Raw genomic sequence first — 27,359 nt, 5'->3', positions numbered from 1 at the left:
AAGAAGCCCTAGTACAGTTAACAGATACATTAAAGGTGCAGCCCCCAGCTGTACTACATTGCTGTAAAAGGAATTATACAATTGTCCATAATCCTCTGGTGGTTCCGCCACAGCAGCATGAATATAATTGGGTTTACTGATATCATGCAGCAATGTTTGAAGCTCCTAATGCATTATGATATTAAATTAGTTACAATGGTGGCTCTACAATTAATGTGGATGTAAAGCTCCCAACTAGGCTTTCCAACCCTCCCGGAATGACCGGGTGTTTCCCCGAATCGGGGGTTCCTATCCCGAGCGCTGCTTCCAGCAACCTGGGAGATCAGCGATCAAAATTTCCTGCCCCAGTGTGCTCACTCGAACAACAGATGCTGAAGTGAGGTACTGTAACTGGTTAATGAATGTTAGCCTGCGATCGGGAGTCGCAAAGAGGTTAAACCGTGTTAATTTTAATCAGAAGCATTTCCCAACCTTTTCCATAGAGCTTGTCACTGGCTGCTGCTGAGTGCCAACTTGGGCAGAGAGTTCCGACTGGCAATGGGAAGACTAGGGAATGGGGGCTCGGGGAGAGGGAGGGGGAATGGGGGTTCGGGGAGAGGGAGGGAGACTGGGGAATGGGGGCTCGGGGAGAGGGAGGGAGACTGGGAATGGGGGCTCGGGGAGAGGGAGACTAGGGAATGGGGACTTGGGGAGAGGGAGGGAGACTGGCGAATGGGGGCTCAGGGGAGAGGGAGACTGGGGAATGGGGGCACAGGGAGAGAGGGAGACTGGGGAATGGGGGCACAGGGAGAGAGGGAGACTGGGGAATGTGGGCTCGTGGCGAGGGAGGGAGACTGGGGAATGGGGGCTTGGGGAGAGGGAGGGAGACTGGCAAATGGGGGCTCAGGGGAGAGGGAGACTGGGGAATGGGGGCACAGGGAGAGAGGGAGACTAGGGAATGGGGGCTCAGGGAGAGAGAGGGAGACTGGGGAATGGGGGCTCGGGGAGAGGGAGGGAGACTGGGGAATGGGGGCTCGGGGAGAGGGAGGGAGACTGGGGAATGGGGGCTCGGGGAGAGGGAGACTGGGGAATGTGGGCTCGTGGAGAGGGAGGGAGACTGGGGAATGGGGGCTCGGGGAGAGGGAGGGAGACTGGGGAATGGGGGCTCGGAGAGAGAGGGAGACTGGGGAATGGGGGCTCGGGGGGAGAGAGGGAGACGGGAATGTGGGCTCGTGGAGAGGGAGGGAGACTGGGGAATGGGGGCTTGGGGAGAGGGAGGGAGACTGGCGAATGGGGGCTCAGGGGAGAGGGAGACTGGGGAATGGGGGCTTGGGGAGAGGGAGGGAGACTGGCGAATGGGGGCTCAGGGGAGAGGGGGAATGGGGGCTTGGGGAGAGGGAGGGAGACTGGCGAATGGGGGCTCAGGGGAGAGGGAGACTGGGGAATGGGGGCACAGGGAGAGAGGGAGACTGGGGAATGGGGGCTCGGGGAGAGAGGGAGACTGGGGAATGGGGGCTCGGGGGAGAGGGAGACTGGGGAATGGGGGCTCGGGGGGAGAGAGAGAGACTGGGGAATGGGGGCTCGGGGAGCGAGGGAGACTGGGGAATGGGGGCTCAGGGAGAGGGAGGGAGACTGGGGAATGGGGGCTCGGGGAGAGGGAGGGAGACTGGGGGCTTGGGGAGCGAGGGAGACTGGGGATGGGGGCTCAGGGAGAGGGAGGGAGACTGGGGAGTGGGGGCTTGGGGAGCGAGGGAGACTGGGGGATGGGGGCTCAGGGAGTGATGGAGACTGGGGAATGGGGGCTCGGGGAGAGAGAGACTGGGGAATGGGGGCTCGGGGGAGAGAGAGGGGGAATGGAGTGGGTGTGGGGACCAGCATTTGCCACAGAGCGGGAGCAACAGCAGCAAGGTGGTGAGTGCGAGCGGCACTGAGGGAGCAGCAGCCAATAATGGGCTCAGTGACACCTGGGGATTTTATTGTAGGTAAATAGTGAAAGATTGATTCCACTGGTAGGCAAATGGGGAATTAGGGAATGGAACCCAAAAATTCTCACTGAAAGAAACAAGGGGGATGGGAGGAGGAAGCTTCTTGAACTGAGTGCTATTAGACCGTGGGATCCTTCACCACACGTGGCTATTGAGGTAGAGACTCAAACATAATTTCCAAGGGAATGGGAGAAACATTGGATCATGTGATCCGACATCACGTGATTCAACATCGCATAGTCCGATGTCATGTGATCAGAATCTCATGTGATCAAATCTCCTGGAATTCCTCCAATCAGATTTGGCATCCCTACTCCCAACACCATAACTTGGTAAATGAAAGAAAGAAAGATTTGCATTTATATATCACCTTTCATGACCCCCGGATGTCCCAAAGCACTTTACAGCCAATGAAGTACTTTTGAAGTGTAGTCACTGTTGTAATGTGGGAAACGCGGCAGCCAATTTGTGCACAGCAAGCTCCCACAAACAGCAATGTGTTAATGACCAGATAATTTGTTTTTGTTATGTTGATTGAGGGATAAATATTGGCTAGGACACCGGGGATAACTCCCCTGCTCTTCTTCAAAATAGTGCCATGGGATTTTTACATCCACCTGAGAGCGCAGACGGGGCCTTGTCTCATTCAAAAGACGGCACCTCTAGACAATGCAGCACTCCCTACTGGAGAGTCAGCTGAGATTTTTGTGCTCAAGTCCCTGGAGTTAGGCTTGAACGCACCACTTTCTGACTCAGAGGCGAGAGTGCTACCCACTTTTTTTTTAATGATACTTTATTGAACATTAAGAACATTTACAACATCGTGATCATTACATTGTATGATACAAATCAATTCCACTGCCCTGCACAGCCATTCCACCACCACATTTTAACATCAAAACCTGAAGTTTAATTTATCACCTGTAACATATATTAATCGATTGTACTTTAAAAATTGGTTGTAAAATACTGTCCTTAAATTCCTTTCTGAATAAAACATCCACAGAGCCTTATAATGGTCTTTTAGCTTATATTTAAAATACTCTTTTAGATTGATTCTCCTCCCCTTAAAAAACAGAGCATTCCTTCTTTGCACAATCACGAATCTAGCCAAACTGAACATTAAATTAATTGCCGCTCCGCTATACTCTGGCAGACTCTCCTGCAATCCCCATCTCAAAATTGAGTCCCACGGGATTCCCATTCTCGCTGTTCGGTCCCCACCCAGCAAAAAAGCTTCACACAACTGTCGAACATAGTACTTAAAGTCATTTAACTGCAGACATAACACCAGTAAATGGGACAGAGTCTCATCCTGTGTCCCACACATTGGGCAAGTTGCCGCCTCCACTCGTCCAATCTTGCACAAGACCGTCATGGTAAAAATCCGGTTATGAGCCAATTTGAAATCCAGTTCAATCCATTCTGGGCATTTAAAATTCGCCCACACTCCCTTCCAAATCCTGTTGAAGTCCAGCTGTGGGTATATACTCTACCAAAACTCCTGACCAGCAGGTGTCTTGAATCTCCATTCTCTGAATACCTCATAGAAATCTCGAGTATTACAGATGTCAAATTGGACTAACTCTCCCCCTTTCTCCAGTACAAAGCTTGGAAAAGCAGGACGCATTTTACTTCCTTTGGAGATTTCCGCATTTATTTCTTCCATCCAATCCTGTGGCATTGCCCTCACAATCTTCTCATACATGATTCCTATTGCTTTTCCTTCTACCTCCTGATCCTCCTCCCACACCATGTCCCTCACTATCGCTTCCGGCAACCAACCTGGAATCACCTCGTATAATACATCTTTCACCGATATAATCCCAGCTTTTATAAAAGCTTGATTAAATAAAACCTCTCCTTCGATGTTGACCCACCTATTCAAAAATAAGGGCTGTTCTAAAAATTCCTCAGCCCCCTTGGGCGTAAACTGCACACTTTTTAAAAATTGAGCCCAAGTCTCTACAACCCCCTTATAAAACCTAGGGAGAAGGTTAATCGATTTCAAAAACATATTATTGTATTCCATATACAATATCCCCTGCCCTCCTATCCCACTTCGTTTTAAAAAATGCTCAAAACAACTCTTCCAAAAACTTGAATTTGACTTCTGAAGAAATCTCTTCACCCATTTGATTCTAAAGGATTTTTTCTTCAAATCAATATCTGGAAAATTGAGTCCTCCCTGATTTCTCCGTCCAATGATGGTATTGTAAGCCACCAGGCTGGTTTCCCTTCCCATAAAAACCTCACACAAGCCTCTCGGATGGACTTTTCTGCCCACTCAGGAATATCCACCACCGTCAATAAGTACCACAGCTTAGATAGCAGGAGAGCAGACACCACTGTCGCTCTTCCTTGCACTTTCAACCACCTTCTTTCCCATCTTCCCAAAATCTTTTTAATTTTCATAACCTTCGGTTCCCAATTTAATCGATCCACTTCTTCCCTGTCTTTCTTGCACCCCATATGCACCCCCAGAACTTCCAAAACCTCCACCACCTTAAAGGGACATTCCCCCAACCATTCCCCCCTACCCCTCCCTGCAACCAGGCATTGGGACTTACTATTATTCACTCTGGCACCTGAAGCTCTACAATATTCCTCCACTACCTCCATAGCTTTCCTCACTGACTCCCCATTTCTCAGTGTTAAGGTTGTGTCATCTGCATATTGGTGTATCACCGACACCAGCCCGGAACTGGGGACCACAATCCCAACTACACCTTGTACGATAGCAAAATACTGCAGATGTTGGAAATCCGAAATAACAACAGAAAATGCTGGAAAAACTCAGCAGGTCAGGCAACATCCGTGGAGAGAAATTTGAGTTGACGTTTCGGGTTTGACCCTTCTTCAAAACTACACCTTGTTTCTTTCGCATCATGTAACCTAATGGTTCTGCTACCAATGTGTACAGCAGTGGGGACAGGGGACAACCCTGTCTCACTGATCTCTGTATCGGAAAATACTTAGATAAAAAACCATTACATTTAACACAGCTAAATATGTTTGAATAAAAAATCCTTATCCACTGAATGAAATTTTCCTTGAAACCAAATGCTTCCAAAACCTTCAATAAAAACTCATGAGAGACCCTATCAAAGGCTTTCTCTTGATCTATCTTTAATACATAAGCCTCCCTCCCATTCTCTTCCATGAGCTCTATCGCATCTCGGATTGAGACCACAGAGTCTGCGATGTCCCGGCCTATGACTCCATAGGACTGAGAGGGCCAAACTATCTCCGGTAACACCTCCTTCAAACGATTTGCCACAACCCTCGCCAAGATCTTATAATCCACATTTAATAGTGTGATGGGCCTCCAATTCTTCAGATCCCGTCTATCCCCTTTATTTTTATAAGCTAAGCTTATGATACCTCTCCTCATAGATGGGGCCAGGCTTCCCTCAATTTTAATTTCCTTAAAAACTCCTAAGAGCAATGGACTTAAAATCTCGAAAAATTCCTTATAAAATTCTGCACTTAGTCCATCGGACCCTGGGCTTTTCCCCCCCTTCATTCCACTTATTGCTATTTTTATTTCCGCTAATCCTACTTCTTTATCACACATGCTTCCCTCATCCTCCTTTAAACCCTTTTCAATAAAAGCAGTAACCTTCTCCATCTCCAAATTGGAAATGTCTTCTTTTGTATATAGCTCTTGATAAAAGCTGTTAGCCGCCTCCAAAATCTCCTCACTTTTATGAATGATCTTCTCCCCAACCTTCAACTCCTCAATTAACGATAATCTCTGTCACAGCTTCTCTTGCTCTAGAAAATATCTATTGCATCTTTCGCCCTCCAATGCATCTCTAGCCTTTGCACGGAGAATGGCCCCCTTGCATTTTTCAGCTTGCAATAATTCCCACTCTTCCTTTAGCACCCGGAACTTAGTCTCAGCTCCCTTATCCCCTCCGTCAACTGCTTTACAGACATCCGTAAACCTTTTGTTTATATTCTCTTCTCGATGCCAGTTAGCTGCCGCCCTCTTTTTCCCATAACGTACCGAAAAAACTTTTACCTCATATTTGAAATTGTCCCACCAAACTCTTCTTTCTTTCAAGAACAAAAGTTCCTTCCGAGCATTCTTTATTATTTTTATAATCCCATCTTTATAAGCACTTTCCTTCAGGTATTGATTGTTTAAAATCCACACCCCTGAACCAATCTTAACTCTGCTGTTCCTAATTCTAAGAACCAAAGCCGAGTGATCACTAAAAAATAAATTTTTATAATAAATCTCCATCACCTCCGAACTTAACCCTTCCCGCATTAACACAAAATCTATTCGGCTCTGTTTTGAAACATCACCCACCCAACCTGCTCTGGAGAACTCCCTTTTTATGGGGTTCCGAGTCCCTCCATAAGTCTCTCAAATTTAAATTTGTCATCATTTTTATAATCATCCCTCTGGAGTTATCCTCTTTAAAGGTCACCTGGGCTGAAATGTCCATCCAAGATAAAAATACATTAAAATCCCCCACTATACAAGGATTTTCCACCTCTGCCACTGCAGTGAATAACCCCCGAAAAAACTCGCGACGCTTGCAATGGTCGTTTGGCGCATAGATATTAAAAAGATCACAATTAAATCCCTCCAATTTTACCCTTAGCCGTAAAAATCTCCCCTCAGTGTCCTTGTCCACCAAGGCAACGTTCTCTTCTATGGACGGACTCACCAAAACAGCAACCCCTCTACGGTTATTGTTTGCACAACTTGCAAACACCTCTCCCTTCCAAACCTTCTGAACTCTTTCTAGAATATCCTCATCCCAAAAGGTTTCTTGTAGACACAACAAGTCCGTGCCTTTAAAACCCTGCAACAACTGCTGCAATTTCTTCTCACCCCTCAGTCCGTTCACATTGATCGAGACCAATGTAATCATGGCTCCAAAGAAGGGAAGTATGCCCAATAATCTCCCCATCATTTAATCTCAGGCTCTTCCCTCCTCTCATGCTCCTTCTCAACTTTTTGGGCAGCTGTTGCTTTTTCCTGCAGCCTCCGGCTCTTTTTCCCCTCCTGTTTGACCCCTCCTTGCTGTTTCAGCCTCTTCCTTGCCTTAAGTTTGGACCCAGGAGCTGCCCTTTCTCCCTCCTTCTGCCCCTCACTAACCTTTCCCTTTCCACATGATGCCACCCCATCCCCAACTTCCATGTCTCTGTCCCTCTCTAATTCCTCACACTCAAGCTCTTCTGCAACCCCCTGTGTCTGCTCCCTGTCAGATACATAATCCTGCTCCCCGTCAGATACTTCATCTCCCATTGAGAGTCTTCCTGCTATCACAGTTTCTCCCACTGTGCCGCCCCCTTCGACCACGTCTCTACTTCTGACCCTTGCACCTTGTTCCCTCACTCCATGGGACAATGGCGCACCTAAATTGTTCCCTTCTGACGTCTCTATCTCGCCGATCCCATTCTGCTGTCCCTTTAAGGCTCCTGCCTCTTGCACCCTCTCCCCGCCCTGCCCCCTCCCACTCACCAAAATATCCGACTCCCCGCCTCTCCCCGGAGCACTCACTTCCACCACACACCCCGCTCCTGCCTCCTCTCCCCCCACAGACACCCGACTCCCCAGGGGGAGCCGAACTGCACTAAGGCTCGAGTCTGCACTCGACCCTTGCTGCCCGCTGCTGTCTTTGTTCCCCTCCATAGCACTCGCTGTGTTTTCCGCCATCTCCATCTCGATCTCCGCTCCGCCAACCTCTGCCTCTTCCTGTGCACCTTTCTCCTTCATTTTACCGGCTGTGTCCTCCGACGGCACCGCACCTCCGGCCGTTCCACACTCCTCTCCTGCTCCTTCTCCCATCTCATCACTCATTTCGCTCCCTTCTGCCACACACTCACAGCAGGCAGGGCCTTTACGACACACCCCACAGCTCTCCGCCTTGCAGCTCCGCGCGATATGTCCCGACTCACCACAATTGTAACAATACAAATCAGGACAGTTTCTTACGAGATGGTCATGTCCCAGACAATAGTAACACACCTTTACTTGGTTATCGTGCAGCACACGAAAGTACTGTACTCCTTCCAGTGTCTCGAACTTCATACTGTAAGGCAAAGACCTCACCCCCTCTGGGAACCGCACCTTTACATACCGGGTTCCGTCTGCTACCCGTGTTCCCTGATAGTACCTCCTCTTTATTTTGGAACAGATTTTAATGTCCCACGACTCCAACTTTTTCCTCAGCACTTCGTCCTCGATGTACACAGGCAAGTTCAAAAATGAAACCACCACCTCCTCTGAATATAGCAGAGTCACCTCCAAAATTTCTCCCCAACTTTCAGGCTGAGCAGCAGTTTTTCCACCTCCTCACGGCCACTGACCCTCACCTCAAATCCCACATTTGGTTTTGGTCGGCAGGCAAAACAGCTTCCCTCACCACAGTCCTCATGAACCGCCTGGATTATATCCCAGGCTCGAATCTTCTTATCTTCACATTGCACCACCACTGTATTTTCTTTACCAAACCTCCTGAGGTCCCGGCCCAAATCTTTGGGCCTTTTTTTCCCCCTTCCCACCACAGTTTCTTCCCTAATAAAATTCCTCTCGGGAATATTGTCCTCTGAGGGGCCCGGCACCCCAGACCCCTCAGCAGCCATCTGGCTGCTTTTTGTGGGCCAAAAAGGCCCTAAAACCTGAAAACAAAACCCTCCACCAACTTTTTACAAAACTTCCTCCAACACCCAGCTGCAATTAGGCAACCAGTCACACCTGGCTCACTCCTAGCCCCTCCCACCTAGAGAGTGCTGCCCACTGAGCCACAGCTGACAATGGGAAGTTGACCTTTCCCCTAACACACACCAGTCTGCTATGAACTGCAACATGAATCTTTATTCCCTGCATAACAATGAAATATATTCCAGGGTTGCATTAAGTTCATAGTCTGAGTTTACATTTTATACACCATTTAATATTTTACTATTAGCTCTTCTGTGGCATTGCTCATGTGTAGTCCGGGACCTGTGATACGGTTACTGATGTTTCCCGCTGTCCTACAGCAGCCTAAACACATGAGCAGTTTGCCCGTTGCTGTAACACAGTAAGTTTACTGAGGCAATATAACAGCTGACTGACACTGTGAGAAATATTACACACCTTACTGATACTGAATGATAGAGGCCTCAAGGGTATAGGATTAGTCATACTATTTAACTAAAACTTTATAAAAGTTGCTTATGATGCAAGGAACTTTACCTTTTCTCCCATGTTATTTATATTGAACAGATAACCCCAATGAATCGGGTTATGACCATCCACTAAATGAATGGTGTACAGTCTGGTGCCTGTGTTGGAAGACAGGCTGTTATTGCTGGTCATTGTGAGGCTGCGGGGAATACCTCTGGGCACAGAGACGTACTCGGCTATTGGTGCAGTGGGTCTGTTAAATGTTTTGATATTTTTTACTGGACTGAGTTCAGTTCGAGGCAGATCTTTAGACATCGAATCCTTTTTCAGCTTTTAAGTTAAACCAACTTAAAATGAGTTCCATTATGCAGCGAGAAAGGAAGTACGTGACTAGTTTTTGAATAGTGTAATATAAATATCTTTTTAACAAGTTAACAAGCTGAATCTTGGGCATCACTGTTCTAAAATGTTTATTGGCTCAATACATATATAAAAATAATCCACCTGAATTCAAATAACGGCACAGTGAACAATTTCAGACACACAAGATGAAAACAAGAATTAATTTTCAGCATTATGACTTCATATCATTGTCTTAAACTCATTTCTACATATAACCTTTCTTATATCTTACAAACGTTCATTGTAAATGACTCTTAAATGTCAATTTTTGCTTCTGCCTCTTTCTTGTTCCCCTCATTCTTTCCACTGTCCTGTTCCTGGGCCTCTTTGCCTGGATTTAGCCGGGGAGAGGTTGTTGTATCAGAGGTGATGGTGATGGGGACATTTCGTTCATTCACAGCTGGCAGTGCCAGGCGTGGGGCTTGAACCTTTAACCGACCGTCCTGTGACAAACAGCAGTTAAGAGCTTGAGCATCGACATCTTCTGGCAGCTGAAATTCTCTCCTGAACTCTTCATATTTGTAGCTGTAAGAGCCGCTCCCATCATCACTTTTCTTCTCGTGTTTTCCTGTCACCAGCACTTTTCTTCCAAGTACTTTCACCTTCAGTTCCTCCGGGGAGAACTGCTGGACATCCAGGGACAGGGAAAAGCCATCTCCATCCTCGCCCTCTGATTGGCTGTTACCTTCTTCATTATCATCAGGTCTGTTGTCCTGGTTTCTCGGTCTCTCGTCCCAAAATTCTTTTGTCAGCTCCTCAAGAACTCGATTGATGAAGTTCATGGTCTTTCTCGCTTCTTCCACCTGTTTCCACCTGTTACATTCAAGCGGCTCAAAGACTGTGTGTGGAACAGGCCACAATGTGTACACAGGCTGCTGGCGCACACGTGAAGGGTGGAAAGCCCGACAGCTCAGCATTGTCTCTGCCTCTTCAATCACTTCTCTCAAACACGACTGATGTGAACTCCCAGTCTTCAGTCTCTGATCTGCTGCAACACTCAGAACACACGCCTTATATATTCCTCTCCCAGAACTCCAGACACTTCCAGAATGAGCTAAACATTGCTGGGTTTATGACACGTGGGCAGAAAATAACTGACGTCTCATCTCAGCCTTGCTTTAAACAAGAATGACTGGGATTCAGTGACACCCACTGGCGCAATTCCAGAGATTCCTGGAATGTCCTCACCCAGTGACAGCACAGAGGGAGGGGCAAATGATCGACAGCCTGGCAGAAGGCAGTGACTGTGTGGTAAATGATGTTTGCTAAAACGTAGAAATGTTAAAATTAATGAAATATAAACTAACATTGTGAGATAATGAAGAGTCGGTCAGGGGATTACTAGCTCTGCTATTTTCAATCATTTTCAAAAGGTTAAAGTGACATTTATCAACAACAGAGCAGAGTGATCAGAAAGAGTGAAATTCTGATCAGTTTGATTTAAATTAAATGACGTTCTGATAGAGGGCCATTAGTTCCCCTGTTTTCTGTTTAATTAGCCAGGGTGCGTTGCTATGGTAATGTGTTGCTGTCCAGTATTCCGAGATGATGGTCTTCACATTCCTGCAGTCTGGAGATGTTCCATGGACAGTTTATTGTATTCAGAAATTACAGTTTGAGGCTGTTTAAAAGTCCATCACGATAAATAATTTGTTATTTGCAGAAAATTCAGCTGAACACTGACTCCAAGACAGGCTGATGTTTCACCAGATGTGAGCAGGAAGATATTTATTTTCTCGGGGATGCCCCCCTCAGTGGCGGGTCCAGCCCACTGAGTCCCTTATCTCAGGCAGCTTTTAGTGGATCTAATTCCCGATTGTTCCCACCCTTTATCCCAGTGTAATTCTTTGTGCTGGGGCTAGTTTGAAATTTGATGCTATATCTCTATTCATGCTTCCTCCACCCCGCCCCACGTCTTAAAATGAGCTTTTCTTAAATAAGTGAGAATGTATCATGATTCCCTCATTACTCAGTTTCCGAGAATGCTTAAACAACACAAAAACCCATTTTCTTAAACAAATTTCCGATAAGATCTGGTGTGAAGGGCAATGGAGAACTCCATGGCTGAATGACGTCCTGTTTAAGTCACTCTCTGCTTTTTCATTGGGAGGCAAAATAACTGAGAAATCAACTGAGCCGTTATCACAAACTGAGAATTTAGGGAGATAAAGATCCTCGATTCCACTTATTATATTAAAACAAATTCATCTGAGGCAGAGCTCCAGCTAGGCCCCTCCCACCTGTGATGTCACTGTCAGTACATGCTGGAAGTCTCTGGAATTGTGTCACTGTGTTATTGGGCCAAGTCATTCTTGTTTAAAGCAAGGTTGAGGTGGAGTCATTCTTTGCTGCTCACATGACATGAACCCAGCAATCTTCATTCTGGAAGTGTCTGGATTGCTGGGGGTGGAATATATAAGGCGTGTGTTCTGGGTGCTGCAGCAGATCAGAGACTGAAGACTTGGAGTCGACATCATTCGGGTTTGAGAGAAGTGATACTTAGAAGAAGCAGCCGTGATGCTGAGCTTTCAGGCTTTCCACCCTTCATGTCTGTGGCAGCAGCCTGCAGACACTCTGAGGCCTGTTCCACACAGTGTCGTTGAACAGCTCGAAAAAAACATGCCTAAACCAGTGGAGGAAGCCAGGAAGATCATGGATTGGTTGAATGAGCTGCTCGCTAAAGAATTGTTGGAACAAAGATCAAAAAATCAGAACAACGGACCTGATGATAATGAAGAAGGTAAAAGCCAACCAGAGGGCGAGGATGGAGATGGCTTTTCTCTGTCCCTGGATGTCCAGCGGTTCTCCCCGGAGGAACTGAAGGTGAAAGTACTTGGAAGAAAAGTGCTGGTGACAGGAAAACACGAGAAGAAAAGTGATGATGGGAGCGGCTCTTACAGCTTCAAATATGAAGAGTTCAGGAGAGAATTTCAGCTGCCAGAAGATGTCGATGCTCAAGCTCTTAACTGCTGTTTGTCACAGGACGGTCGGTTAAAGGTTCAAGCCCCACGCCTGGCACTGCCAGCTGTGAATGAACGAAACGCCCCCATCAACATCACCTCTGATACAACAACCTCTCCCCGGCTAAATCGAGGCAAAGAGGCCCAGGAACAGGACAGTGGAAAGGATGAGGGGAGCAAGAAAGAGGCAGAATCAAAAAAGGGCATTTAAGAGTCATTTGCAATGACCTTTTGTAAGATATAAGAAAGTTTATAGGCAGAAATGAGTTTAAGACAATGATATGAAGTCATAATGCTGAAAAGTAATTCTTGTTTTCATCTTGTGTGTCTGAAATTGTTCACTGTGCCGCTATTTGCAATGGAGTGGATTATTTTGATGTATGTATTGAACCAATAAATATTTTGGAACAGTGACTTCTATAATTCAGCTTGTTAACTTGTTAAAAAGATAATGAGATTACACAATTCAAAAACTAGCCACTTACATCCTTTCACTCTCCGTAAAGGCATTCATTTTAAATTGGTTTAACTTAAAAGTAGATTCTATGTGTAAAACTCTGCCTCAAACTGAACTCAGGCCAGTAGAAAATACCAAAACATTGCACAGACCCACTGCACCAATAGCCGAGTACATCTCTGTGCCCAGAGGCATTCCCTGCAGCCCTTTCCCCAAAAGCCTCATTCTCTCTCTCCCCGAGCTCCCATTCCCCAGTCTCCCTCCCTCTCCCCGAGTCCCCATTCCCCAGTCTCCCTCCCTCTCCCCGAGCCCCCATTCCCCAGTCTCCCTCCCTCTCCCCGAGCCCCCATTTCCCAGTCTCCCTCTCCCCAAGCCCCCATTTTCCAGTCCATCTCCCTCTCTCCGAGCCCCCATTCCCCAGTCTCCCTCCCTCTCTCCCCAAGCCCCCTTTCCCCAGCCTCTAACCCGCAAAAGTGCTGGCGGCGAGGCTGTGAAACTTGCGTTCTCAGGCCCCGAGGCAGAGGGCAATGTAATGACCCACGGACCCAAGGGATGCCGGCCGTGTGGAAGCGTACCTGGAATCACGTGGGCCTCCAACCACAAAGCAGTATTCCATTTTAATTATTTCTGAAGGGAATCCCGTAATGAGAATTAATGGAATCCCGAAATGTAATCTAATTACAATTGACAGAATTGGAATTTAATTCATAATTACTTTTATTCCACCAACCTCACTTAAAATTTAGTCATAAAGTCATAGGCCTAGAATTTCAGTATAGCCAGTTTTGGGGCGCTAACGTTAGCGCCCGCCCGAAGTTAGCGCCCGCCCCAAAGTTGCGCCCCCTTGCCGGAAATTCAGTGGCTTCGCCCTAAGAGGTTGGTGGAGCGCTAAAAGAGGCGTTCCACTACTATCTTTAGGCGCTAAGCCGGCGGTGCAGAGGGAGAGCGCTGAGGCGGGGCGCAGCGCGGGTGCGGTCATTTTTTGATTGACAGCAGACCCCGTGGCGCCGACCAGCTCTTAAAGGGGGAAGGGACGATTTGGTCTGCTGCCACGCCCTGCACACTGCAGCTTTGCAAATAGGCCTCAACACTGCTGCTCAGCCCCAGGGAGTCATGGCAACGCCAGAGAAGGCCCGTGAGCGTGCCCTGCGCTTCTCAGAGCGTGATCTGGAAATAATGGTGACAGCTCTGGAGAAGAGGCGCAGGATCTTGTTCCCAGAGACTGGGAGGAATCCGAACCACCAAGAATACACCAGAGCCTGGAAGCAGATCGCCAACAGGGTGACGTTCACCGGCGATGCCCCCAGGACCCACAAACAATGTCGGAAAAAATACAACGACCTGACCAGGATTGTCAGGGTGAGTACCCTTTCCAGTCTCCTCCTCATTCTTGCATGTACACCTGACTTGATGGGCAAAGGGAGCTGAAAGTCCTAATGGCCAGCCCTCAGCCAGCAGCTTTGGGACAGTCATGAGCATCAATTGCCCATTCTGCACTCTACACTCTGGCCAAGCTATTCCACCATGGGAGGCAGTGCACAGTACATCAGGGCTACACTCTGGCCAAGCTATTCCACCATGGGAGGCAGTGCACAGTACATCAGGGCTACACTCTGGCCAAGCTATTCCACCATGGGAGGCAGTGCACAGTACATCAGGGCTACACTCTGGCCAAGCTATTCCACCATGGGAGGCAGTGCACAGTACATCAGGGCTACACTCTGGCCAAGCTATTCCACCATGGGAGGCAGTGCACAGTACATCAGGGCTACACTCTGGCCAAGCTATTCCACCATGGGAGGCAGTGCACAGTACATCAGGGCTACACTCTGGCCAAGCTATTCCACCATGGGAGGCAGTGCACACTACATCAGGGCTACACTCCGTACTTACAGCCCGTCCTTTCTCTTGCAGGCTAAAGTTGCCTATAATCGCCAGGCCCGTGCCAGGACCAGGGGAGGCCGCGCCAAGCTGCAGAAGCTCACTCGCCTGGAGGAGCGCATGTGTGGGCTCATGGGAGCCCGGCTGATCGTGCCCACAGCGTGCGGAGTAGCCGACCCTCCACTGCCCGGCAATGGTAAGGACCTCGCCTTTTGGCCCTCTCGCGTCGCACTTGCGCATCCGAGCTACCTCCTTTGCCACTGTCCCACCAATGCGCTGAATGCCACCAGTCCTAACTCCCTCGCTGACGCCGTCTCCTCACTCTGAAGCTACTCTTGTGCATTCCTGCTTTCAGCTGGTGACGACCAGGACCCTGAAGCTGCCAGTGACAGCCCCTCCGAGCAGGAGGAGGAGGAGGAGGAGGAGGAGCAAGAGCAAGCCGGACCATCAGGGGAACACTCAGGTCCCGCAGGAGAGGACGAAATGATTGACACGTCCTCACTGGACGAGTGCCTGGACCAACTGTCGCAGCGGATTGCAGCTTCTGGGACCAGTGGCGTCCAGCCACCCAGGAGCCCTGCGCGTGGGCCGCGGCCTTCCCCCCAAAGGGGGGAAGGATCAGAGGGGAGTGCAGTTGATCGGGACACTCGCCGCCACCAACGTGGCAAGGTTCCCCTAGTTCGGTCCCCTGCTCCCCAGCGGGAGAGTCCCGACTCCAGTCCGGATACCTTCACCTCGGAGGAGGCGCGGAAGCTGGACAAGATGGCCGAGGATTCAGACCGGCGCCACACGGAGCTCATGTGCATGGTGGGGCGCATGCCTGAGGCCATCGAGTCGCTGGCGACCAGTGTGCGCGAGTTCGGGGCATCAACTGCCGTGAGTGGCCGCATGCTCACTGATGCCGTCAAGTCGATGGGCCGAAATGGCCTCTATCTGCATTGTGGGGTTTCTGTGGTTTCTGTGGTCCCTGGCGGGTGTGATGCGGGCGCACACCAGGACAACAGGGGCACTCACTGCTGCCACACGCGCTGTCTCAGGCAGGCATCGCCAGGGCAGCCGCCGCGCTGGAGCATCCCAGCGAGCCGCCCCTCGGCTGATTGTTGCGGATCCTGCAGTGCGGGCCCAGCCGAGTGCCAGCGCGCCACAGCACCAGCCAGCGCATCCCAGGCGCCAGCTTGCCCACATTGCGCCATCCGTCGCCGCCACTCCCCCACTGGGGCATCAAGGGCAAGCGGCTGGAGCTGATGTTGGCCAGGCTCAGGTGCGCCACTCAGCAGCCGGCCCCTCGAGGCCCAAAGGCCATGTAGGCCGCCCCCCAGCGGCATCTGGCGGAAGGACATCTGAGCCTCAGGCGCCTTCCCCCAGCCTCGCAGCAGCCACTGGGCAGAGCTTGCGAAGGAGCAGCAGGCCGGGCAGGGGAGGCAAAAGGCTGGACAAGGTCTCGCCCTCGCGGGCCACTCAGTAGAGGGTGTGGCCAGCTTTCGTTTTATATGGTGGTGGCCATCTTTCTTTTGCCCATGGTTGTTTGGTTCGTGGGCTTATTTTTTGCGTTAAGGCCGAGGTTGAGGCCAGGTTTGTACAAATGTGGAGTTACTCCTCCCCAGTTTGTGGGAGTGAGTCGTTTGTTGGGCTTTTTGTGGGGCCCGTTGATTGTTTTTGGGGATTCATGTGGGAAGGGGCTTTCATTTTTGTGTAATAAATAATTATCTTTATTCATACAGTCTCCATGGTTGTTCTTGTTAGTGTTTGTTGGCTTCGCCGGCTGAGGGCTTGCGGAGCGGCTGCATTCATCTTCCCTCATGGCCCCAAGGCATTCCCTGACAGGGGGCTTAGAAGTACCGTGTAATAAGGTGGCGTCGCGCGGCCCTTGGCCCTGGTCGCTCCCTCCTGGGAACGTACTCCTGCTCCTCCTCCTCCTCCTCCTGCTCCTCCTGCTCCTCCTCCTGAGGTGCTGCTCCAACGTCAGGTGGCAGTGCCTGAGTCCTGCGGATAGCCAGGTTGTGTAGCATGCAGCAAACTACCACAAATTGGGAGACCCGGTCCGGCGAATACTGCAGAGCTCCTCCGGAGCGATCAAGGCAGCGGAACCGCTGCTTGAGGATCCCAATAGTTTGCTCGATGATGTTGCGGGTGGTTTGATGGCTCTCATTGTAGGCCTCTTCAGCAGCGGTCCTGGACGCGCGGAGCGGGGTCATGAGCCAGGTACACAAAGGATAGCCTTTGTCCCCGAGTAGCCATCCTCTTGGGGGAGGCTGTGCCTCGAACATGTCATGCGCAGTACTCTGCCGCAGGATAAACGCATCGTGGCTGCTGCCTGGAAAGCTGGCATTGACAGCCATGATGCGCTGCTTGTGGTCACACACCAGCTGCACATTCAGAGAATGGTAGCCCTTCCTGTTGCGAAACTGCTCGCCATGCTCCAGAGGGGCCCGCAAAGCCACATGCGTACAGTCAATGGCGCCCTGCACCAAGGGGAAGTCCCCGAGTCTTGAAAATCCCAATGCGCGCTGATGCTGGCTCTCCAGGGCCATGGGGAAGGAGATGAATTGGCTTCTCCTTCTGAACAGTGCTTCGGTCACCTGGCGGATGCAGCGATGCGCGCCGTACTGGGAGATGTTCGCTATGTCCCCAGCAGCGGATTGGAAGGAGCCGGTGGCATAGAAGTTCAATGCCACCGTCACCTTCACTTCCACTGACAGAGACGTCCTGCACCTGAGCTTTGGACGCAGATCGCTGCGAAGCAGGTGGCAGATCTCTGCAACCACCTCCTTTCGGAATCGGAGCCTTCTAACACATCGCGCATCAGTCATGTTGCGGTAGGAGCGCTGCTGGCGGTATAGCCTGACTGGGTAAGGCCTACGTGGCCGACGCCTGTAGCCCCCTCTGCCTCTAGCCAGGGCTGCCCCTCTCACAATGCGTCTGCGAGCCCTACGGACATGGCGCTGCAGCTCCACGTTGGCACCCCATGCAACCCCCATCAAATCCTGGCAAACAGTCAAATTTCCAAAAGGCCCCTTGCAGCGCTCTGGCCTGAGTCCAAAAATACCTGAGCTGTTGCTGCTTGAAACCAGTTAGCTATCCTCCTTGTTGTGTGTCCAGAAATGCGTTGCACAAGAGTGTTTGCTGCAAAATGGCTGGGCTTTATACTGGAGGGTACGTCCCCTTTAATTTGCGCCCCCCGGGGCCCGCGCTGGTTGTGTTGCGTTCCTTTTTACAAACGCTCCGGCCGCCAGCCGCACAATGGGGCGGTCCGACTGAAGTTTGGAATCGGGGCGGCCAAAGGGCGTTGCACGAGGATGTGACGTCATTTTCTGCGCGCGCATCCGGGCGGGCGCTAAACTTTGCGCCGGCGCTAAGGGTCAACTTAATTTGGGGCGAGGCGCAAACTGCGCTGCGCCCGGGCGCTACACGCATAGCGCCCGAAATTCACTTCTCTTAAGGCGCTAACTGCTGGCGCAAGCAACTGAAATTCTAGGTCATAGAGTTATACAGCACAGAATGAGGCCCTTCGGCACATCGTGTCCACGCCGGCCATCAGGCCCTGTCTATTCTAATCCCATTTTCCAGCACTTGGTCCGTAGCCTTGTGTGCTATGGCGTTTCAAGTGCTCATCTAAATGCTTCTTGAATGTTGTGAGGGTTCCTGCCTCTACCACCCTTTCAGGCAGTGAGTTCCAGATTCCAACCACCCTCTGGGTTGCGGGTAGTGATTTAATAATTTTAGATGTCCTAAAACTGTAATCCGGGCCAATATTTGCAGAAACTCTATCAATAGTGTATAATTTACGATCTGAAACTGTTTAATTAATAGCTTAGATATCCCCTTGGATAGCCCTGCGACTGTTTGCATTAACTGTAACACTTGTGTGTGCAATTGCTGGCCAGTTGGTGAGCAAATAGCTCAACTCTGCGCCAGCGATGGCTGTTTCATGACCCGCATGGATGGCCTGTCAACACGTGCGTTGACAGGCCGCAAATTTCAGATTTTGCGCATGCGGAAATCACGAACTTGTGGCAAAATTTGGGCCATTTGTGTTTGTGGGAATCTGCTCGTTGTAAAATGTGCTGCTGCAATTGGCTACATTGCACCAATGACTGCACTTCACAAATATTGAATTGGCTGTGAAGCACTTTGGGATATCCTGAGTGCAGGAAAGGTGCTCTCTCAATGACAATTCTTGCTTTCATTATAAACAGAAATAATAATTTTTTTAAAATGAATTATGGAAAATAAAGCTGGCATCAGTTTAGAAAGAAATTATATATTTTAATATGAGATTCGCAAATACAGCAAAAATATAATAAATGGCTGATATAGAATCATATAGCATAGGAGGCCATTCAGAGATTTGTACTTTATTCCCTCAATATACAAATTAAAATACAACACTCATTCAAGAAAATATATCACTATAGGACAGAAGAGATTTTTCAGACATACAGAATGAAAGGAATGATTCACAGTCCCAGTTTCACACAAATTCACTAATAGCTCATTTCCACCAGTATACAATTGCTCTGTGACGTGTGGCAAAAGTTCACTGTAAATGGGTATCAACAGTCCTCATTCCTTTCAGCCTGAGTCTTGTTCTCGACAACCAGGCCACTGTCCTGTTCCTGGGCCTCTTTGCCTGGATTTAGCCGGGGAGAGGTTGTTGTATCAGAGGTGATGTTGATGGGGACGTTTCGTTCATTCACAGCTGGCAGTGCCAAGCGTGGGGCTTGAACCTTTAACCGACCGTCCTGTGACAAACAGCAGTTAAGAGCTTGAGAATCAACATCTTCTGGCAGCTGAAATTCTCTCCTGAACTCTTCATATTTGTAGCTGTAAGAGCCGCTCCCATCATCACTTTTCTTCTCGTGTTTTCCTGTCACCAGCACTTTTCTTCCAAGTACTTTCACCTTCAGTTCCTCCGGGGAGAACCGCTGGACATCCAGGGACAGAGAAAAGCCATCTCCATCCTCGCCCTCTGATTGGCTTTTAACTGCTTCATTATCATCAGGTCCGTTGTCCTGATTTCTCGGTCTTTCCTCCCAAAATTCTTTTGCCAGCTCCTCGAGAACTCGATTGATGAAGTTCCTGCTCTTTCTCGCTTCTTCCACCTGTTTCCACATGTTACATTCAAGCGGCTCAAAGACGGTGTGTGGAACAGGCCACAATGTGTACAGGCTGCTGGCACACACGTGAAGGGTGGAAAGCCCGACAGCTCAGCATTGTCTCTGCCTCTTCAATCACTTCTCTCAAACACGACTGATGTGAATCCCAATCTTCAGTCTCTGATCTGCTGCAGCACTCAGAACACCCGCCTTATATATTCCCCTCCCAGAACTCCAGACACTTCCAGAATGAGCTAAACATTGCTGGGTTTATGACACGTGGGCAGAAAATAACTGACGTCTCATCTCAGCCTTGCTTTAAACAAGAATGACTGGGATTCAGTGACGCCCACTGGCGCAATTCCAGAGACTCCTGCAATGTACTCACCCAGTGACAGCAGAGAGGGGAGGGGCAAATGATTGACAGCCTGGCAGAAGGCAGCGACTGTGTGGTAAAGGGGTGTTTGCTAAGAAATAGAAGTGTTAAAATTAATGAAATATATACTAACATTGTGAGATAATGAAGAGTCGGTCAGGGGATTACTAGCTCTGCTATTTTCAGTCATTTTCAAAAGGTTAAAGTCACATTTATCAACAACAGAGTACAGTGATCAGAAAGAGTGAAATTCTGATCAGTTTGATTTAAATTAAATGCCGTTCAGATTCTACCCCATAGAGGGCCATTAGTTCCCTTGTTTTCTGTTTAATTAGCCAGGGTGCGTTGCTATGGTAATGTGTTGCTGTCCAGTATTCCGAGATGATGGAGTGATGGTCTTCACATTCCTGCAGTCTGGAGATGTTCTATGGACAGTTTATTGTAGTCAAAAATTACAGTTTGAGGCTGTTTAAAAGTCCATCACGATAAATAATTTGTTATTTGCAGAAAATTCAGCTGAACACTGACTCCAAGACAGGCTGATGTTTCACCAGATGTGAGCAGAAAGATATTTATTTTCTCGGGGATGCCCCACTCAGTGGAGGGTCCAGCCCGCTGAGTCCCTTATCTCAGGCAGCTTTTAGTGGATCTAATTCCCGATTGTTCCCACCCTTTATCCCAGTGTAATTCTTTGTGCTATGGCTGGTATCAAATTTGATCTTGAATCTCTATTCATGCTTCCTCCCCGCCCCCAGTCCCCTCATCTCTTGAAGGTAGTTTTTCTTAAATAAGTAAAAATATATCATGACTCCCCCTTGTTACTCAGTTTCCGAGAATGCTTAAACAACACAAACACCCAATTTTAAAACAAATTTCCGATAAGATCTGGTGTGAAGGGCAATGGAGAACTCCATGCCTGAATGATGTCCTGTTTAAGTCACTCTCTGCTTTTTCATTGGGAGGCAAAATAACTGAGAAATCAACTGAGCCGTTATCACAAACTGAGAATTTAGGGAGATAAAGATCCTCGATTCCACTTATTATATTAAAACAAATTCATCTGAGGCAGAGCTCCAGCTAGGCCCCTCCCACCTGTGATGTCACTCTGTCAGTACATGCTGGAAGTCTCTGGAATTGTGTCACTGTGTCATTGGGCCAAGTCATTCTTGTTTAAAGCAAGGTTGAGGTGGAGTCATTCTTTGCTGCTCACATGACATGAACCCAGCAATCTTCATTCTGGAAGTGTCTGGATTGCTGGGGGTGGAATATATAAGGCGTGTGTTCTGGGTGCTGCAGCAGATCAGAGACTGAAGACTTGGAGTTGACATCATTCGGGTTTGAGAGAAGTGATACTTAGAAAAAGCAGCCGTGATGCTGAGCTTTCAGGCTTTCCACCCTTCGTGTCTGTGGCAGCAGCCTGCAGACACTCTGAGGCCTGTTCCACACAGTGTCGTTGAACAGCTCGAACACAACATGCCTAAACCAGTGGAGGAAGCCAGGAAGATCATGGATTGGTTGAATGAGCTGCTCGCTAAAGAATTGTTGGAACAAAGATCAAAAAATCAGAACAACGGACCTGATGATAATGAAGAAGGTAAAAGCCAACCAGAGGGCGAGGATGGAGATGGCTTTTCTCTGTCCCTGGATGTCCAGCGGTTCTCCCCGGAGGAACTGAAGGTGAAAGTACTTGGAAGAAAAGTGCTGGTGACAGGAAAACACGAGAAGAAAAGTGATGATGGGAGCAGCTCTTACAGCTTCAAATATGAAGAGTTCAGGAGAGAATTTCAGCTGCCAGAAGATGTCGATGCTCAAGCTCTTAACTGCTGTTTGTCACAGGACGGTCGGTTAAAGGTTCAAGCCCCACGCCTGGCACTGCCAGCTGTGAATGAACGAAAGGTCCCCATCAACATCACCTCTGATACAACAACCTCTCCCCGGCTAAATCGAGGCAAAGAGGCCCAGGAACAGGACAGTGGAAAGGATGAGGGGAGCAAGAAAGAGGCAGAATCAAAAAAGGGCATTTAAGAGTCATTTGCAATGACCTTTTGTAAGATATAAGAAAGTTTATAGGCAGAAATGAGTTTAAGACAATGATATGAAGTCATAATGCTGAAAAGTAATTCTTGTTTTCATCTTGTGTGTCTGAAATTGTTCACTGTGCCGCTATTTGCAATGGAGTGGATTATTTTGATGTATGTATTGAACCAATAAATATTTTGGAACAGTGACTTCTATAATTCAGCTTGTTAACTTGTTAAAAAGATAATGAGATTACACAATTCAAAAACTAGCCACTTACATCCTTTCACTCTCCGTAAAGGCATTCATTTTAAATTGGTTTAACTTAAAAGTAGATTCTATGTGTAAAAATCTGCCTCAAACTGAACTCAGGCCAGTAAAAAATATCAAAACATTGCACAGACCCACTGCACCAATAGCCGAGTACATCTCTGTGCCCAGAGGCATTCCCTGCAGCCCTTTCCCCAAAAGCCTCATTCTCTCTCTCCCCGAGCTCCCATTCCCCAGTCTCCCTCCCTCTCCCCGAGTCCCCATTCCCCAGTCTCCCTCCCTCTCCCCGAGCCCCCATTCCCCAGTCTCCCTCCCTCTCCCCGAGCCCCCATTTCCCAGTCTCCCTCTCCCCAAGCCCCCATTTTCCAGTCCATCTCCCTCTCTCCGAGCCCCCATTCCCCAGTCTCCCTCCCTCTCTCCCCAAGCCCCCTTTCCCCAGCCTCTAACCCGCAAAAGTGCTGGCGGCGAGGCTGTGAAACTTGCGTTCTCAGGCCCCGAGGCAGAGGGCAATGTAATGACCCACGGACCCAAGGGATGCCGGCCGTGTGGAAGCGTACCTGGAATCACGTGGGCCTCCAACCACAAAGCAGTATTCCATTTTAATTATTTCTGAAGGGAATCCCGTAATGAGAATTAATGGAATCCCGAAATGTAATCTAATTACAATTGACAGAATTGGAATTTAATTCATAATTACTTTTATTCCACCAACCTCACTTAAAATTTAGTCATAAAGTCATAGGCCTAGAATTTCAGTATAGCCAGTTTTGGGGCGCTAACGTTAGCGCCCGCCCGAAGTTAGCGCCCGCCCCAAAGTTGCGCCCACTTGCCGGAAATTCAGTGGCTTCGCCCTAAGAGGTTGGTGGAGCGCTAAAAGAGGCGTTCCACTACTATCTTTAGGCGCTAAGCCGGCGGTGCAGAGGGAGAGCGCTGAGGCGGGGCGCAGCGCGGGTGCGGTCATTTTTTGATTGACAGCAGACCCCGTGGCGCCGACCAGCTCTTAAAGGGGGAAGGGACGATTTGGTCTGCTGCCACGCCCTGCACACTGCAGCTTTGCAAATAGGCCTCAACACTGCTGCTCAGCCCCAGGGAGTCATGGCAACGCCAGAGAAGGCCCGTGAGCGTGCCCTGCGCTTCTCAGAGCGTGATCTGGAAATAATGGTGACAGCTCTGGAGAAGAGGCGCAGGATCTTGTTCCCAGAGACTGGGAGGAATCCGAACCACCAAGAATACACCAGAGCCTGGAAGCAGATCGCCAACAGGGTGACGTTCACCGGCGATGCCCCCAGGACCCACAAACAATGTCGGAAAAAATACAACGACCTGACCAGGATTGTCAGGGTGAGTACCCTTTCCAGTCTCCTCCTCATTCTTGCATGTACACCTGACTTGATGGGCAAAGGGAGCTGAAAGTCCTAATGGCCAGCCCTCAGCCAGCAGCTTTGGGACAGTCATGAGCATCAATTGCCCATTCTGCACTCTACACTCTGGCCAAGCTATTCCACCATGGGAGGCAGTGCACAGTACATCAGGGCTACACTCTGGCCAAGCTATTCCACCATGGGAGGCAGTGCACAGTACATCAGGGCTACACTCTGGCCAAGCTATTCCACCATGGGAGGCAGTGCACAGTACATCAGGGCTACACTCTGGCCAAGCTATTCCACCATGGGAGGCAGTGCACACTACATCAGGGCTACACTCCGTACTTACAGCCCGCCCTTTCTCTTGCAGGCTAAAGTTGCCTATAATCGCCAGGCCCGTGCCAGGACCAGGGGAGGCCGCGCCAAGCTGCAGAAGCTCACTCGCCTGGAGGAGCGCATGTGTGGGCTCATGGGAGCCTGGCTGATCGTGCCCACAGCATGCGGAGTAGCCGACCCTCCACTGCCCGGCAATGGTAAGGACCTCGCCTTTTGGCCCTCTCGCGTCGCACTTGCGCATCCGAGCTACCTCCTTTGCCACTGTCCCACCAATGCGCTGAATGCCACCAGTCCTAACTCCCTCGCTGACGCCGTCTCCTCACTCTGAAGCTACTCTTGTGCATTCCTGCTTTCAGCTGGTGACGACCAGGACCCTGAAGCTGCCAGTGACAGCCCCTCCGAGCAGGAGGAGGAGGAGGAGGAGGAGGAGCAAGAGCAAGCCGGACCATCAGGGGAACACTCAGGTCCCGCAGGAGAGGACGAAATGATTGACACGTCCTCACTGGACGAGTGCCTGGACCAACTGTCGCAGCGGATTGCAGCTTCTGGGACCAGTGGCGTCCAGCCACCCAGGAGCCCTGCGCGTGGGCCGCGGCCTTCCCCCCAAAGGGGGGAAGGATCAGAGGGGAGTGCAGTTGATCGGGACACTCGCCGCCACCAACGTGGCAAGGTTCCCCTAGTTCGGTCCCCTGCTCCCCAGCGGGAGAGTCCCGACTCCAGTCCGGATACCTTCACCTCGGAGGAGGCGCGGAAGCTGGACAAGATGGCCGAGGATTCGGACCGGCGCCACACGGAGCTCATGTGCATGGTGGGGCGCATGCCTGAGGCCATCGAGTCGCTGGCGACCAGTGTGCGCGAGTTCGGGGCATCAACTGCCGTGAGTGGCCGCATGCTCACTGATGCCGTCAAGTCGATGGGCCGAAATGGCCTCTATCTGCATTGTGGGGTTTCTGTGGTTTCTGTGGTCCCTGGTGGGTGTGATGCGGGCGCACACCAGGACAACAGGGGCACTCACTGCTGCCACACGCGCTGTCTCAGGCAGGCATCGCCAGGGCAGCCGCCGCGCTGGAGCATCCCAGCGAGCCGCCCCTCGGCTGATTGTTGCGGATCCTGCAGTGCGGGCCCGGCCGAGTGCCAGCGCGCCACAGCACCAGCCAGCGCATCCCAGGCGCCAGCTTGCCCACATTGCGCCATCCGTCGCCGCCACTCCCCCACTGGGGCATCAAGGGCAAGCGGCTGGAGCTGATGTTGGCCAGGCTCAGGTGCGCCACTCAGCAGCCGGCCCCTCGAGGCCCAAAGGCCATGTAGGCCACCCCCCAGCGGCATCTGGCGGAAGGACATCTGAGCCTCAGGCGCCTTCCCCCAGCCTCGCAGCAGCCACTGGGCAGAGCTTGCGAAGGAGCAGCAGGCCGGGCAGGGGAGGCAAAAGGCTGGACAAGGTCTCGCCCTCGCGGGCCACTCAGTAGAGGGTGTGGCCAGCTTTCGTTTTATATGGTGGTGGCCATCTTTCTTTTGCCCATGGTTGTTTGGTTCGTGGGCTTATTTTTTGCGTTAAGGCCGAGGTTGAGGCCAGGTTTGTACAAATGTGGAGTTACTCCTCCCCAGTTTGTGGGAGTGAGTCGTTTGTTGGGCTTTTTGTGGGGCCCGTTGATTGTTTTTGGGGATTCATGTGGGAAGGGGCTTTCATTTTTGTGTAATAAATAATTATCTTTATTCATACAGTCTCCATGGTTGTTCTTGTTAGTGTTTGTTGGCTTCGCCGGCTGAGGGCTTGCGGAGCGGCTGCATTCATCTTCCCTCATGGCCCCAAGGCATTCCCTGACAGGGGGCTTAGAAGTACCGTGTAATAAGGTGGCGTCGCGCGGCCCTTGGCCCTGGTCGCTCCCTCCTGGGAACGTACTCCTGCTCCTCCTCCTGAGGTGCTGCTCTAACGTCAGGTGGCAGTGCCTGAGTCCTGCCAGGTTGTGTAGCATGCAGCAAACTACCACAAATTGGGAGACCCGGTCCGGCGAATACTGCAGAGCTCCTCCGGAGCGATCAAGGCAGCGGAACCGCTGCTTGAGGATCCCAATAGTTTGCTCGATGATGTTGCGGGTGGTTTGATGGCTCTCATTGTAGGCCTCTTCAGCAGCGGTCCTGGACGCGCGGAGCGGGGTCATGAGCCAGGTACACAAAGGATAGCCTTTGTCCCCGAGTAGCCATCCTCTTGGGGGAGGCTGTGCCTCGAACATGTCATGCACAGTACTCTGCCGCAGGATAAACGCATCGTGGCTGCTGCCTGGAAAGCTGGCATTGACAGCCATGATGCGCTGCTTGTGGTCACACACCAGCTGCACATTCAGAGAATGGTAGCCCTTCCTGTTGCGAAACTGCTCGCCATGCTCCAGAGGGGCCCGCAAAGCCACATGCGTACAGTCAATGGCGCCCTGCACCAAGGGGAAGTCCCCGAGTCTTGAAAATCCCAATGCGCGCTGATGCTGGCTCTCCAGGGCCATGGGGAAGGAGATGAATTGGCTTCTCCTTCTGAACAGTGCTTCGGTCACCTGGCGGATGCAGCGATGCGCGCCGTACTGGGAGATGTTCGCTATGTCCCCAGCAGCGGATTGGAAGGAGCCGGTGGCATAGAAGTTCAATGCCACCGTCACCTTCACTTCCACTGACAGAGACGTCCTGCACCTGAGCTTTGGACGCAGATCGCTGCGAAGCAGGTGGCAGATCTCTGCAACCACCTCCTTTCGGAATCGGAGCCTTCTAACACATCGCGCATCAGTCATGTTGAGGTAGGAGCGCTGCTGGCGGTATAGCCTGATTGGGTAAGGCCTACGTGGCCGACGCCTGTAGCCCCCTCTGCCTCTAGCCAGGGCTGCCCCTCTCACAATGCGTCTGCGAGCCCTACGGACATGGCGCTGCAGCTCCACGTTGGCACCCCATGCAACCCCCATCAAATCCTGGCAAACAGTCAAATTTCCAAAAGGCCCCTTGCAGCGCTCTGGCCTGAGTCCAAAAATACCTGAGCTGTTGCTGCTTGAAACCAGTTAGCTATCCTCCTTGTTGTGTGTCCAGAAATGCGTTGCACAAGAGTGTTTGCTGCAAAATGGC

The 27,359-nt window shown here is 50.4% G+C and overlaps 3 protein-coding genes and 1 pseudogene across 3 annotated transcripts; 2 read left to right on the top strand and 2 right to left on the bottom strand.

Annotated features, from left to right (window-relative positions):
• Positions 1-9,551: 9,551 nt before the first annotated feature.
• On the bottom strand, positions 9,552-10,509 carry LOC147101221 (heat shock protein 30C-like). Its single transcript, XM_085966472.1, has one exon. The coding sequence runs from the start codon at positions 10,416-10,418 to the stop codon at positions 9,756-9,758; it is 663 nt and encodes a 220-aa protein (XP_085822598.1). The 5' UTR covers positions 10,419-10,509; the 3' UTR covers positions 9,552-9,755.
• A 1,323-nt stretch (positions 10,510-11,832) lies between these two features.
• On the top strand, positions 11,833-12,875 carry LOC147101220 (heat shock protein 30C-like). Its single transcript, XM_085966717.1, has one exon. It carries the CDS (start codon positions 12,019-12,021, stop codon positions 12,670-12,672), a length of 654 nt encoding a protein of 217 aa, XP_085822843.1. The 5' UTR covers positions 11,833-12,018; the 3' UTR covers positions 12,673-12,875.
• Positions 12,876-19,040: 6,165 nt separating this feature from the next.
• On the bottom strand, positions 19,041-20,128 carry LOC147101219 (heat shock protein 30C-like; annotated as a pseudogene).
• A 1,306-nt stretch (positions 20,129-21,434) lies between these two features.
• On the top strand, positions 21,435-22,499 carry LOC147101218 (heat shock protein 30C-like). Its single transcript, XM_085966471.1, has one exon. The coding sequence runs from the start codon at positions 21,643-21,645 to the stop codon at positions 22,294-22,296; it is 654 nt and encodes a 217-aa protein (XP_085822597.1). The 5' UTR covers positions 21,435-21,642; the 3' UTR covers positions 22,297-22,499.
• Positions 22,500-27,359: the final 4,860 nt, after the last annotated feature.

This window comes from Somniosus microcephalus, chromosome 24, assembly GCF_052327205.1.
Source record: "Somniosus microcephalus isolate GS21.2 chromosome 24, FLI_Smic_1.0, whole genome shotgun sequence".
In the NCBI taxonomy this organism is placed as follows: Eukaryota; Metazoa; Chordata; class Chondrichthyes; order Squaliformes; family Somniosidae; genus Somniosus; species Somniosus microcephalus.
This window is presented reverse-complemented; position numbering and strand designations above follow the sequence as displayed.